Source organism: Urocitellus parryii, chromosome 14 (assembly GCF_045843805.1).
Source record: "Urocitellus parryii isolate mUroPar1 chromosome 14, mUroPar1.hap1, whole genome shotgun sequence".
Classification (NCBI taxonomy): Eukaryota; Metazoa; Chordata; class Mammalia; order Rodentia; family Sciuridae; genus Urocitellus; species Urocitellus parryii.
The window spans coordinates 49,824,301-49,839,714 of record NC_135544.1 but is presented as its reverse complement, the minus strand read 5'-3'; the positions used below and the strand labels follow the sequence as shown (position 1 = coordinate 49,839,714).

General features: G+C 37.6%; 1 protein-coding gene and 1 non-coding gene across 2 annotated transcripts in view; one reads left to right on the top strand and one right to left on the bottom strand.

Annotated features, from left to right (window-relative positions):
- The first annotated feature begins 909 nt into the window (after window positions 1–909).
- The window catches only part of Cdca2 (cell division cycle associated 2), a 79,502-nt gene continuing 64,997 nt past the window's right edge, over window positions 910–15,414 (top strand). Inside the window, exons 1-5 of the mRNA XM_077792461.1 lie at window positions 910–973; window positions 1,069–1,251; window positions 3,392–3,540; window positions 12,627–12,777; window positions 14,668–14,864. Coding sequence (XP_077648587.1) covers window positions 910–973; window positions 1,069–1,251; window positions 3,392–3,540; window positions 12,627–12,777; window positions 14,668–14,864 — 744 coding nt within the window. The remainder of the gene's footprint in view (window positions 974–1,068; window positions 1,252–3,391; window positions 3,541–12,626; window positions 12,778–14,667; window positions 14,865–15,414) is intronic.
- Window positions 13,459–13,565, bottom strand: LOC113198758 (U6 spliceosomal RNA). The gene has a single exon (XR_003302895.2). It is a non-coding gene; the product is annotated as a U6 spliceosomal RNA (small nuclear RNA).

Genomic DNA, 15,414 nt, shown 5'->3' with positions numbered 1-15,414 from the left:
GCGAGCAGCCCCCTGAAGAGCTAGGGTCCACAGAGGTGGCGAGCAGCCCCCGGAAGAGCTAGGGTCCACAGAGGGAGACAGGCGCCACTCTGGTCCGCTGCGGTGCTCTCAGAGCAAACCCGGGCGCTGGGCGCTTGGAGGTGGGCGTGAGAGGTAGGCCCGCCTCAGGGTTCTGGCTTCGGGATGGGTTGGCAGTGCTCCTTCCCCGGGGTGTCTCTCGGAATTGCTGGACTTAGCACTTCGCACGGGGACGCGGAAGGTGACCCACTTACGACTTGCTCCGGGTCACCCGGGGTGGTCTTTAGAAGGAGTTTTCCGGGGCCCCTCCAGACCTGCTCACTTAGAATTTCGGGAAATGCACACAGCTGCCTCTTTATCGCGGATACACAGATGATTCACATATCCAGAAAGATTGAGGGGTCTGCTTTGTTTCAAGCTGAACAGCAGTAACTCAGTTTCTTTCTCTCTCAACAGCTCTTTTTATGGCAGCTATATATATATAAAAAAATAAAATATTTAGAATTACGGGTTAGCTCCCTCTCATAGGAAGTTACCATACTTCCCAGTTGAAAGTGAATTGTGTATATCAGCGACATACTGACGTGTAATTGTAATTTGGAGCAAAAATGATCCAAGAAGAAAACATTACAGTATCTATTTTTGTGTAAGCAATTGCTTATGTACACATAGGAATGTCAGAGTGCAAGGTGGTGCTAGCCCAGACACAAAGATTAAAATTATTGTGTGAAGATTGGTGGTGGTTTTAAGTGTTGTGCCATTATACCTCAAAAAAATCTATTCATGCTGATATAAATTGTATTGGCATTCAATCCTGAATAAGGATTTTAGTCTAGCCACATTAATTTTGGTGGTGGATTATTTTTTGTTTCTTTAAATTTTGTCTTCTAGATGGATACTAATTCAAAAAACAAGGAGCCTTCTGAAATCAAAGAGTCTGCAATTAATAACGCTGGTATATGGTGATCTGTTGCCTCTTCATGAAATTTAAGGTTTAGGTATTTATCTTGATAATGATGTTTATGCCCTACAACATCTTGTCCATTTCAGAAAATGCTGCTTTCATTTTGGGAACTGGAAAGCTTGTGATTCCTCAGAAGCATGCAGCAGGAATGACTCCTGATCTTTGCACACCAGATACTTTTAAATCATCTTTGAACTTTTCCACAGCAACCGTAGAACAATTGGGAATTACACCTGAAAGCTCTGTTAAGAACTCTTCAGGTAAGAAAAGTTGTCATTCTATTGTACTGCTTTTCAGATATAAAAATCACATTGGTATAATTAGTTTTGTTGTTTCTCTCCATCTTATTACAATAGGTGTCTAAGTTCATTGACTCTGCAAACTTGGTTATTCAGGTTTTTTTTTTTTTTTTTTCCTTTTTAATTTTTTGTACTGAGGATTGAACCCAGGGACTCTGCAACTGAGCTACATCCCAGCTCTTTTTATTTTTTGAGACAGGGTCTCACAAAGATTGAGGCTGGCCTCGAAATCCTCTTGCTTCAGACTCCTGGGTTTCTGGGATTATAGGCTTGCAGCATGGCCTGGGTGACTTCAGTGTACATGCCCAACTCATCTAGCATGGCAGATGGGGGCAATAAGGTCTTGGAGCACCCAGCTTGATGATGATCCTAAATCAGGTGTGTTCCATGCCCATCTTGGAAAACTGTGTGAATCACTTTTTGACCCAACAAAGGGGATCTAAGAGGGTGTATAATAGGAATAGTCGTTCGTTAATGTTTATGTATAGCAAAAATAAGTGGAAGTTGAGGATCGATTCAAAAAAATAACATTAATAGATTGGCAGTGCCTCTTTTAAAAATCACAAACAGAAAATTGACTTGGGCTGGTGTTCAAGCAGTAGAAATGAAATTCACCAGTGAAGTCTGGCTTCGGTGGACAAGAAAGAAATATGGGAATAGAATTGGATTAGAGAATGACATTTAGAAATGGAGGATAGCAGGAGACTGGAGAGACCAATTGTTATCTAGAAGTATGAGATGAATGAGACAAGGCTGAAGTGGCACCTGTTCTGTGTTCTTTTTTGTTTGTTTTTGTTGTTGTTGTTCTGTGTTCATCACTCTTGGGTCTGGGGTTGTGGCTCAGTGGTAGAATGCTTGACTGGCACATGTGAGGCACTGGGTTCCATCCTTAGCACCACATAAAAGTAAATCAAATAAAGGTATTGTGTCTGTCTACAACTAAAAAATATTTTAAAAAAGAAAAAAGGAACGTTACTCTTAGGACTGTAAAACACTAGATCTGTTTTGTACTCAGGCAAAAGGGCAAAATTTAGGGTAGTGTGCTGAAGGTAAGCAGGTATCTCAGAAAAAAAATTACCTTGAAAAATTAAGAGCAAAAGAGCATAGTAGTGGTCTCTACCCTCAAAACCTGCTGCTGTTATCCACAGGGATGTATTCAAAGACTCCCAGTGGATTTCTGAAACTGAAGATAGAACTTAACCCTGTATGTGCTTGTTTTTTCCTTCCTGTACATGCGTATCAGTGGGAAAGTTTAACTTGTAAATTAGGTAGAGTAAAAGCCTAAAAACAACTAAGAACAGAAAAATTATAACTTTATTGTAGTAAGTCATATGAAGTTGTTCTGTTTCTCTAAACATCTTATTGTGCTTTTCATTTAAAGGAAGCACTTTGCAACTTCTTTTTGGTATGTTTGAATTTCCAACATCACTACTCTTGAGCTTCAGGCCATGATTAAGTATAATAATGTTTACATGAACACAAATACTATCAGACCATCTAAATAGCCCATGTGATTACTAAGTGACTTAATGTGTGGGTATGCTGGACATGCCTGACAAAGGGGTGTTTCATATCCTAGATAGGATGGAGTTGGAGAACTTGAGATTTCATCTGTTATACAATGCAATTTAAAATTTATGCATTGTTTATTTCTGGAATTTTCTATTTAATATTTTCCAACTGGGTGACCCTAGGTAACTGAAATCATGGGTAAAGGGGGACTGCTATTCAGGTGCTTAGGTAATCTTTCTGACATTGTGGATAAAACTAATTCAAAAAAAGGAGGAGTTCTTAGTCAAAAGAAAGCCATTACCCACCTCTGTATGCAGGAAATACGGAACAAAAATAACACTACTAGATGAAATGTGTTATTGTATCTTGCGACAACTTTCATAGATGCCTTCTATGTGCCAGGCACTATTTTAGGAGCATGGACTAAATGAGTGGACAAAATAAAGATTTCTACCCAATTGATGATGGTTAGAATTACTTTGCCAATAATTCTCTACTTAGTATTGTGTAGCATGTCATGTTTTCTCTCTCAGGCTGGTACATCACCAGCTTTGGACATGATTACTAATGATTGCTGTGTTTTGTTCCAATTTATAAGAGAATTTCATTACAAAAAAGTCTCGTCGACGTTCTTCAATTGGCACCCGGGGCTCTCCTGAAACAAACCATCTGATTCGTTTCATTGCTCAGCAGAGGATTTTAAAGAATGCTAAGAGAACATCTTTGGCACAGGATTCTTCCTTTCAGGTATGGTTTTCTTGTACATTCTTTCATGAATTCTGCTAGGAAAATATTTTGGTTTATTATGAAATTTTGGATTTGTAGTGTGTTTTCTGTGTCTTGCAGAGAATTTGCAGTTAACATAAATGATAATGTTAAACATGGATAAGAGTTAGGTGGCCTTGGATTGAAATGGTTTTCTTTCCAGAGGAGCTTTCTATTTATTTTACTAACATTTTTCAGTTTGTCTATTTTTCTAGCATGAGATGAGGCACTGTTTTATTGTTTTCCAACTTTTTTCTTTCCTGCTTTAAAAATCTTTAAAAACATTTTTTTTTGTTGTTGTCCTTTTTAGTTATACATGATGGTAGAACGTATTTTGACATTATATGTACTTATATAACTTCCCATTTTTTTAATATTTATTTTTTTAGTTTTAGGTGGATACAATATCTTTATTTCTCATTTACGTGGTGCTGAGGATCAAACTCAGTGCCTCATGCATGTGTAGGTGAGAACTCTACCACTGAGCCACAATCTTAGCCCCATATTACTTCCCATTCTTGTGGTTGAACATGATGCGGAGTTACATTGTTCCTGTATTCACATATGAACATAAGAAAGTTATGTCCAATTTATTATACTGTCTTTCCTGTTCCTACCCCTCTCCCTTCATTCCCCTTTGACTAATCCAATGACTTTCTATTCTTCTACTTTCCCTCACCCCATTGTGTGTTAGCATCCACACATCAGAGAGAACATTCAACCTTTGGTTTGGGGGGACTGACTTATTTCACTTAGCATGATAGTCTCCAGTTCCATCCATTTACTAGCAAGCCATAATTTCATTCTTCTTTATGGCTGAGTAATATTCCATTGTGTGTATACATATATATACATTTTCTTTATCCTTTAATTTGTTGAAGGGCACCTAGGTTGGTTCCACAGTTTAGCTTTCGTGAGTTGAGAGCTGCTTTAAACATTGATGTGGCTGCATCACTGTAGTATACTGATTTTAAGTCCTTTGGATATAAACCAAGGAGTGGGATAGCTGCATCAAATGCTGATTTCATTTCAAGTTTTCTGAAGAATATCCATAGTGCAACCAATTTGCAGTCTCACCAGAGAAATGCAAATCAAAACTACTCTAAGATTTCATCTCACTCCAGTCAGAATGGCAATTATCAAGCACATAAGCAACAATACGTGTTGATGAGGATGTGTGGAAAAGGTATGCCCATGCAAGATTTTTTAACAGTATGCCCCAGTCATTTGGAAAGTATTGATTCACTATATTATCTTCCAAATACTGATGCATTTTATTAAGCGATAGTAAAATACTTCATAAATATTCCTACTGATCCATTGAAGTATCTCTCAGAAAGTTGTCAGGCTTAATAGTAGTGGATACATGGTTTCTAAAATTCTAATTTATTCTTACAAATGCAAATTTTCTCATTGGTAAGAATTATTTGTTTGAGGCAGATTCGTAAATGGATGGAGCTGGAGAGTATTCATGCTAAACAAAGTAAGCTAATCCCCAAAACCCAAATGTTTTCTCTGATATGTGGATGCTAATTCACAAGGGAGAGGGGGCTAGGGAAGAATAGAGTTACTTTGGATTAGGCTGAAGGAAAGGGAGGGGGCGGGGGGGGGTGTAAGAAGAATAGTAGAAAGAATTGGACATTATTACCCTCTGTGCATATATACTACACGGCCGGTGTGATTGTACATGTAGAAGAATGAGAAGTTATACTCCATTTACATATGGTGTTTTAAAGTGCATTCTACTGCCATGTGTAACTAATTAGAACAAAAAAAATTTTTTTTGAAACTTGCATGGTTAAAAGATAACCTCTATACTGCAAAGTAGATTGGATTTTAACATAACAGAATATGAAACATTAATTGATAGAATTTTGTGTGTGACGTTGTGATTAACTTTTAACAAATCTTATGAGTTTTATTGAGTAAAGAAGATTGACAATTCTGAAAAGGCTGTTAAAATACTTCTAATAGACGTAACCAACATACATAGCTCAGAGTACTTTATAATTTTTAAGAGTAGGAAACCGTGTTGAGGTCTGCTGTTACAGTAGATACAAGCATGGAGTCTAAAGCTTTATTGCTTGGGTTTTATCCTTGCTTTGTTAGTAATTAGTTGTGACTTTTGACAAATTACTTAAATTCTCTGTTCCCAAGTTTAAATCAGGTGATAATAATAGCAAGGACTTTCTGAGGATTAATAAATAAATGTGATGTACTTACAGCATTTCCTAGAATATGCATGGAATGGTTGATTTTGCTATAGTTATTACTACTGAAAATAACTATAGCAAAACAGTTGGTATAGTACAGTGCTTCACCTACCTAACCTAATGCTTTCCCGTTTCTCCCTCCAGTGCCATCAGGTACAATTTTTGTTTAAATTAGGGTTTGGTATGCATTACTTAAATGTACACATTTTCCAGAAACTGTTCTGTACAATGCAGTGGTTTTCTTTCTTCCACAACTTTTGTTTTCCCAGAGTTAATAAGTACTTTTTTTTCCCTTTTAATCTACTACATATCTCATTTCCTTACTTGACAAAAACTGTGAACCTTAAGAGTCTGTCAGTCTTCTTTTCTTCTTAGAGTCTTGCCCTTTTCGTCCTGTCTGGCTTGGTTGCCATCTAGGCTTGCTGGGCAGATACCATTCTGTAGCTTCTTATACCATCCCTAGTAATTACCTTTTCTACTTCCATTTGGATCCCATTTCCTTGGTCTCCTTTTTCTTAATTTACTACCTCATTTTTTCTGGAATTGCCACATATTTGATAGATTTATTCTACTAACACATTACATTGTTTTTCTTGGTACAGGAATCTAGGTTGAAATATTTTCCATCATTGTATTTTGGCTTACAGAGTTGAATAGCTCTGATCATTCATTTATTCAACAAATATTTTGATGGCTGACTTTTCATGTTTCTTTTTATGATGGAATATCTTTTGTTGTGGATTGTTTTGTTGAGGTTTTCTTCCTTGCCTTGCAAGATCTCTTTTTCATCAGGTTCTTTTTTTTTTTTTTTTTGCACGCTGTATTTTAGATTGTCTTATTCTCAGCACTTTAAATGTCTGTTAATCTTCAGATGTTTGTATTTAAGACTCAGGCACTTTGAATAACTGCTTGGGAATTCAAGGTGCACAGACAGGGCTTGCTAACTAGTGAATTTCTATGTAAGACAAACAAGGCCACTTTTTCCCTGGGGAAACGAATGTAATCTATGAATCTTCTCTCTGGCTGATCTGCTTTCCTGAGAAGAATTCCTGGTGGTATAAACCTGAGTCCTAGAGCTCTAAAAGTTAATGTGGGAATATCACTATTCATTGAAGAGCCTTGGTCAGCTCTGTTTTCAGTATAGGCATTAACCCTGTCCCTCAGCTGCTCCTGGAGTCCTATATATCCCTGTACCCTCAAGAACACAATGGCCTAGTCTTATTTATGGTGAGATCTGTGGGTTCCAATGCTCCTAATGTAGTTCTAACATACCTCCAGTTTTCAGTCCATCCATTGGCCCTGGTTTGGGAAGCATCTGATGCTCTGGAGGTCTGTAGCAGGTTGATTGGTTTCTTGCTTTGCCTGGTCTAAGACAGTTTCTATTTGTCTGCTGTTGCTTTTTCTCTCATTTTTCCTTAAGAGTATACATATGCATGTATTTATATGTACAATTATAAGCAGCTCCCCCCAAAACATATCATGATTGTGTGCTCATTTAAAAAATTACTTGAGATGTACATTTTTAGTTTACACCATTGTTAAAAGTGTTTTGTTTGTGTGTGGGGGTGGGGTATGCATGCATATGTGCATGCTGAGAGTTAAACCCAGGGCCTGACAAATGCTGAACATTGAGCTACATCCCCAGCCTACAGGCTTTTTTTGTTATTAAAAAATATATAAATGGGGGCTAGAGATATGTCTCACTTGGTAGAGTGTCTGCATTGCATGTACCAAGGCTATGGGTTCAATTCCCAGCACCACTGAAAAAAGAAGATAGTAGGAAAAAATATATAAATAAATAAATAAAATAAGTACTGGTGAAAGTAGTTTTTAGAAAAGTAAACCGTAATTCTTGGTTTTGTTTTTTTATTTTTATTTTTTTAGTTGTAGATGGACACAATAACTTTATTTATTTCTTTTTAATGTGGTGCTGAGGATCGAACTCAGTGCCTCACACATGCTGGGCGAGCACTCTACCACTGAGCTATGCCCCCAGCCCCAACTATATATCTTTAAGAGTGATAGTTTTAAAATTTTTGATAATGCTTATAATTTTATAACTGATATTTTATATTTCTTAGATTTGGAGTAAACAATTTTTAGTATGAAGAATATTTTTTCTTTAATTCTTTGTTTTTGTGTGTGGTGCAAGGTTTGAACCCAGGGCTTTGCACATGCCGGGCATGTACTCTAACATTATACTACACCCCAGAGACAGCAAGGTGGTTCAGGATTTTTGTTTCTGTTTTGCAGTGCTGGGCCTGAACTCAGGACCTCACACATGCTAGGCTAGTGTTTTACTAGTAAGCTACATTTAACTAAGCTAAGTTTATTTAAATTGAAAGTTTTCTGAACAAATCAGTGACGTCTTTGACCCTCTGATCTGTGCCTTTACTGTAAATACACTTAGTAGCTCTTATGTCAGTTCTTTTCATCCTCTGCTCCCTTCCTTGCTCAAGACATTTTTGAATTAATGAATAAAATAATTCTTAAAAGTCACATGTTCTAACTTACCATAATAGTCTGTAAATTCACTACTAGAATTAAGTTTTTATAAAGTCTACAGGCCTGTGTGTTTAAAGAATTCATCCCTTATTTCTCCACCTCTGCCCCATTTTAGAAAGAAAACACTTCAAAGGAGAAGTTGAACAGAGTGGCTCTCTGTCTTTCTTCCTCTGCTGTTGTTTTTCTGAAATTTTCAACAGTCACATGGATGATCCATCTTACGTTCTGGCTGTCTCAGGTGTTTTACTTCTATAAATTCAAAGATCTCTTTTCTCTGTTTTATCTCAGTAGTTCCTCTGTGTCGCCACTTGCTGGTATCATCAAAGTCTGTCTCACTCTTACTGATATTTCATCCTTCCAGTTCACCTCAGTAGTAATTTGTTGCGTTGAAACTTTCGGCCATTGGCCTCACCACATATTCCCTTTGCATACTCACTTTATATTCTCTCATCCCTTACCCAGTTTGAATTCCATGGTCCAAGAGTATAAAGTTGAATATTTGTGCACATACTTTAAAAATCAAATAATGCTATAGGGTGTTTTTTTTTTTTTTTTTGAGGGGTGGGGGGCTGATTGCTGGGATTGAACCCAGGGGCACTTGGCCACTGAGCCACATCCCCAGACCTATTTTGTATTTTATTTAGAGCAGGGTCTTACCGAGTTGCTTAGCACCTTGCTGTTGCTGAGACTGGCTTTGAACTCGTAATCCTCCTGTCTCAGCTTCCCAAGCCACCTGCGTTATTTATTTTCATAAAAGCAGTGTATAGCCGCCTCCCCTCACCCTATTTTTCCTTTTCCAGGGATTTCAGCTTTTGAAGCTGATCTTGTTAGCATTTGTTTCCATATTAGGTGGTTGTTCTGCTACTACCTACATTCTCTCTTTTAGGCATTTACCACCGACATCCCAAAATGGATTATGAAGACTTAGCTCTCTTCTTCCTAAGACCTTTTATAACATACTTCCCATTCTCTCCAGCTTCCCAGTAGATTGGTTATGTCAGTGTTCACATGCTTATATCATTATGATCATGTATGTTGTTCTGAGCTGAGTCGTCTTCTGCAGTTATTGTCTCTTCCTCTCCTTTGGGCCACTTCCCAGACTTCCTGGCTCCTGTCTACTTTCAGTGGCCCCATCTCAGCAGAACTCCTTGACCAATTTGCTGCTCTGGCTAGATTCATTCCTTCTGCTGTTCTCTCTGATCCTGCCAGCTACTTTATTTGGCTTTATTTCCCCCTCTCTGTTAAGACAACTCTTGTCATCTCTCTTCAAAAATGGCTCGTACCTTGACAACTCCGAAGATTAAATTTTAGCCTTGCTCACCCTTTCAACAGTTCTGGATATATTTGACTTCCTTGAGACACTTTTTCAATTGGTTTGTGGGATACCACCTAACCTGATTTTCTTCCAGTTTCACTGGTCAATTCTGTATTTCATTTGCTAATTCCTCCTCTTCCAGGTTTTCCCTCAAAAATGCTAGTGTGTATAGGCCTCTTCTTTGTCTCCTTCTCTTTGATTTGAGAATCATCTCTACACTGATGAGTCTGAAATGTCTGTCTTCAGCCCCAAAGTCCTGGATAACAGCAGCCCACTATTCAGTTGCTCCCTTGTGGGTTTTTTTTGGGGGGGGGATCGGGGGTGTTACCAGGGATTGAACTTGGGGGCACTTGACCACTGAGCCATATTCCCAGCCCTAGCTTTTGCATTTTATTTAGAGACAGGGTCTCACTGAGTTGTTTAGCTCCTCGATTTTTCCTGAAGCTGCCTTTGAACTCAGCAACCTGTCTCAGCCTCCTGAGCTGCTGGGATTAAAGGCATGCACCACTGCACCTGGTGCTCCCTTGGAGTTTTTGTTGTTATTGTTGTTGTTGTCATTGTTGTTGTAGTTGGGCACAATACCTTTATTTATTTATTGTTTTATGTGGTGCTGAGGATCAAACCCAGGCCTAGAACATTCTAGGCAAACGCTCTACTGCTGAACCACTACCCCAGCCAAGCTCCCTTGGGTTTTGAAAAATATTTCCAGCATAACCGAGCCAAAACCCAGCTGTTGATACCCACCCTCCAGCAGATCCTCTAGCCCACTCTCCCATTTCAGGAAAAGCCATCATCATCTAGTTGCTCAGGCCTCAGGTCTTTTAATCTTTCTTGATTCCTGTCTTCCTTAGTCCCATCTCCAAGTTATCACTACTTTTTGGCTGCAATTCAAAAGCCTACCTATAATTCTTCACATCCTCACAGCTATAACTCTACTTTAGTGACTCTAGCCAGTGTCACCAACTGCTTCCTCCTACCTGGTCTCCTTTTTCCTTTATCCCTAATCTATCTATCATTACACAGATCAAAGAGGTATATTTAAAATATAAATGAGATCCTTGACTCTGCTCCTTAAAACTTTGCCATGGCTTTCTGTTATGCCTTGATTTAAATCCTGAAGGCTTCTGGTCCCTCTTGATCTGAGCCCTGCAAGCCCTCTCTTGTTTGCTTCCAGTCAATGGGCTTTCATTTTGCCCCATCCTATTTCCACCAAGAGCCTCTGCTCACTTCTCCTAATTCTTGCAGAACACCTTCTTCCCCTGCACCACTTTCCCATTACTGTGGTTTCATCTCAGGTGTTCAGCACTTTAGTGACTTGGCCATATTCATATTTTATATTTTCCAAAATCTCTTGTCCTCAAACTTACTTTAATATGTTTTCAGAATTTCACTCTAGAATGTAATTCCTCCCACATCTTAAGCTCCTAGAACAGGTTCTGGTTCACAGAAAGGAATGTTGGCTGATTGACATGATTGAGAAGACAAAAGTGGCAAAAAGCTGTACGTTTTGACTGTTTCATTTACTTAGTACATGAACCTTGTTCTCTTCCTCCAGCAGGAAAACAACATTGCAAGTAGGAAAACTTAGTTTGTATTAAGCTGCATTTCAAAGTGCTCCAAGTTGCTAGAACATTACATCAACCCTATCATGTTCAAATATGAGTACACACAAAGCACATTAAAAGCAATTCATATGCCATTGAGATAATCTTGTCCCATCACTCCTAGAGACAAGTGACCCATAGACTTTTTGAATAATATGTGTTCTTTATGTCATAAAGGTTTACATCATCAAGTGTATTTGAATTTAAAATGTTCTGCTTTTATGTAATAGACTTGCTTTATGAATGTACTAGGGATAGAATCAAATGTATGAACAGATCATCCAACATGACTTGAAGATTTTAACTGTTTATTTCCCTCCATATGATATCTTAAGGGAAGGTAATGTCTTTCTTTTACTTTTGCATTTTGATGTGAATTTTTGAATTGCTACAAGCTCCTATCAGTGGAAATATGTTAGTCCAAGTAATAAAGGAAGGAAAAACAAAACACCAAAAATCCTGCAGAGAGAACTTACCACTAACTTACTATTGATATTGACAGAACTCTTAAATTTTATATCACCTGTCATGTGGCACTTCTGTACCTGCTAGTGTGAATTCATTTTATTAGTATTTGCTTGGCGCCCTGTCAGAAAGGGTTTCCAGAGAGCTCCTGGGCATGCCCCATCTAGGTTTGTATGTTAAGTGAGTGTCTGGCTTTCATTCCTAAGTTCCATAAGATCAGGAAAAGGTAGCCAGGGAGAGCTCTTTGGCTCTATGAGGAGGGATGTCAGGAGCCAGTGTGGAACTTCTGTGCTTGTTCTGACTTCCCCTGGCAGGGGACTTTTGCAGACTGAGGATGAGTAAAGAGACCAGCTTGGATTGAAGGTGTGCTGAGATGAAACATGTGACAAGGCATCACACAGATGACTTGCAGTTTTAGCACAACTTTTGATGAAATTTCCAAATAAGTAGGACCCTCCAGCTCCTTCTTCCTTGCCCCATCTCTGGGATTCAGTATGGTGTTTTTCTGTTGTTTTGTTTTTGTGTTGGGTACCAAGGTGTGAAAGAAAGCACTTAAGGGCCTTGGAATCCTTTAAAGAGTTGTTAATCCCATATAACTGGGAATGCATTTTATGTGGACTCCTTTCTAAAGCATTTCCACCTATTCCAAGCTTCTCTTAACATGATTCATGGGCTCATTACTCAGTATTAGCACATAGCTACACATCTATCCATACCACTTAGCTATTCCTCTTCCCTGAGGTTTTGCTTAAAACTGGGTAAAACAGAGGGGAAATTAAAATGATTGTAGTATACCACATATTCAGATAGAAAATGCAGACTTCCAGGTAGAAGAAGCTTTGCTATACCAATTCTTTACGTCTGATCTTCAAAAGGCCTTTGTGTATTTAGTTTTAGATTCAGTGATTATAGGCCTAGAATAAACTAAGCTTGATTGATAATACTCTGTTTTTTGTACTATAACAGGGCAGCCCTGGACTGTATCAAAATGTTAGCTCATTAAGAGAGCGGATATCTGCTTTCCAGACAGTTTTTCACTCCATAAAGGAAGATGGGAAAATGATTGATTGTCCAGAATTCTCAGGAGTGAGAGGAGGATTTGAGACAACAGGTTTGAGTGAGTATCAAGAATTCATTCTGCATTCTGACTTCTGTGTTGATAAAGACAAGTTTCTAAGATATAAAGAAGATTTATTTTCACTGTGAGAAAACAGTCTTTGCAGAGTTCCATTGTATCTTTAAATGGAGCCTAACATTTAAAATTGGGACATATCACACAGAAATCTGGATTTCTGGTTTCTTTTGAAAAAAATCTAATATCAAGCATTCCTGAACCTTTATTTTCACATCATTGCAATTGAGTTCTAAGTTTTAAATAGAGCTTATTAGCTCATATCAGCTTTAGAATAGGATATGTGGCAAATTTGAGTTTATAAACCTTGATTTTTTAATAGGATTATTCTTTTAGTTTTGCAAACATTTATGTGAATACCAAATACCCAACTGTGAGGTTAACCACATATATGTCCAATCTGATATCTTAATGATCTGCTATGTTCTTTGCTGTATAATTCATTTGGTTATTTTTTAGTCATTTTTTGTTTTTCCAAATACAAAGCACTTGAAATACCAGAATTCGACAAAATCTTGGACTTACTGTAATCAGTATAACTATTCCTTTAGTACTTCACATGCCTAGGTTTCAAATGATTCTCTTTTTTTTAATTTTTAATTTTTTTTAAGAAAATATGCTTTTTGCTTTATTAGACTTTTTTTTTTTTTTTTTTTTTTAGAATTTAAAAATATGGAACGCTTCATGAATTTGTGTGTCATCCTTGCACTGGGGCCATGCTAATCTTCTCTGTATCGTTCCAATTTTAGTATATGTGCTGCCAAAGCGAGCACAAATGATTCTCTTTTGACTTCTTGTTTTAGTCCGCTTTTTTGCTGCTGTGACTAAAAGACCTGATAAGAATAATTTTAGAAGAGGAAAAGTTTATTTGGGGGCTCACAGTTTCAGATGTCTTAGTCCATAGATAGCTGACTCCATTCCTCTGGGATTGAGATGAGGCTGAACATCATGGCAGAATATGTGGCAGAGGGATGCAGTGCACATGATGATCAGGAAGCAGGGAGAGACTCTACTCATCAGATACAAAATATATATTCCCCAAAGCCACGCCCTAGTTCCCACCTCCTCTAGCCATACCCTACCTGCCTTCAGTTACCACTTAGACCCATCAGGAGATTAATTCACTGATTGGGTTAAAGCTCTCATCACAATCATTTCTCCTCTGAACCTTCTAGCATGCTTTCTCACATGAGCATTTGGGGGACACCTCACATACAATCCATAACACTGCTTAAACCATCTTCAAGTACATTTCAGTACTTTCTGTGTGCAGTCTACTATTAACTCAGCATGTCTGATTCATTCACCTCTGCATTGCATGACCCATTCAGATGTCCTAATTTGTATTTGTAGTTTTTAAAATATCTATTATTTGGATTTTTATCTGGGTTTTAAAATTTATTTTATTTGTATCATTATTATAATTCTGCTGACTTTGAATTATCAAGGGTTAGGGCTTCTTTTTTTGTATCAAGAAAGAACTGAGGCACATTACAGTTGCATTTTTTCACAAAAGTCACAATAAAAACACAGCAGTATTAGAACATAACCACATCCTTTAAAATGTTCAAAATAAAAGGCTTAATGGTAAATTTAGAAAGAGTGAGACACCCTATTAGAAATGCACATGTATTTTAGTGTATCATTCTAAAAATCCCATAATTCTAATTAAATTTATTATCTTTTTAGTAGTCATGTTTTCTTGCCTGTCAACTCAATCTTCTTTTTTAGTAAAAAGGTTAAAGATGTAAAAAAAAATTATTTCTTTTCATTGATAATTTAAACACTGAATTTTCCCCCAATTTTTATAGTGTACAAAATTTTAAAATAGTGTAGGAAAAAAATGTTGATTCCTGTGTCATTTTGTGTGTGTAGCCAACATGGAAGGTCTTGGTGAATGTCAGCAGTCTGGGTTCTCTGAAAAGTTACCATGCAAACGTCGGAGAATATCCTTGCAGAGCAGCTCTGATGACAACCTCAGCAATGTCGAAAGGGGAGTGATGGATCTTCAGATCCTTAGTATGGATGTGGATGGCATGTGTGCTGATGAAGCTTCTGTAGATCTTCCTGAGGTAATTCATTTATTTTACACACACAAATGGAGCTCTGGTTTCATGCCTGGATGGTTTAAGACTGTCAAGGCCTTATTTCAATGTTAATGCTTTCTTGTGACATGTAGATGCTAGGGTTTTAAGTTGTGTTTGGTGTTTCCTTCATGTTACTTATTTTTTTTTTTTTTTTTTTTTTTTTTTTTTTTTAGCTACACATGACATTACAATGATCTTGGAAATTCATACATTTGACTCAATTGGGGTATAATTTCTCATTTTTCTGACTACAGATTGCAGAATCACATTGGTCATACAGTCTCCTATATACATATAGCATGTTACTTCTAATGTCATTTACTAAAAACAGTTTTGTGGGGTTTGGTGTTGTTTTGCTTTGTTCTTAGTACTGGGCTTTAAATCCAGAGGCACTCTACTACTGAGTGGTTTTCCCAGCCCTTTTTATTTTTTATTTTAATATAGGATCAATCTAAGTTGCTTGGGCCTCACTAAGTTGCTAAAGGTGGCCTTGAACCTGTGGTCTTCCTGCCTCAGCCTCCTGAGGTACTAGGAT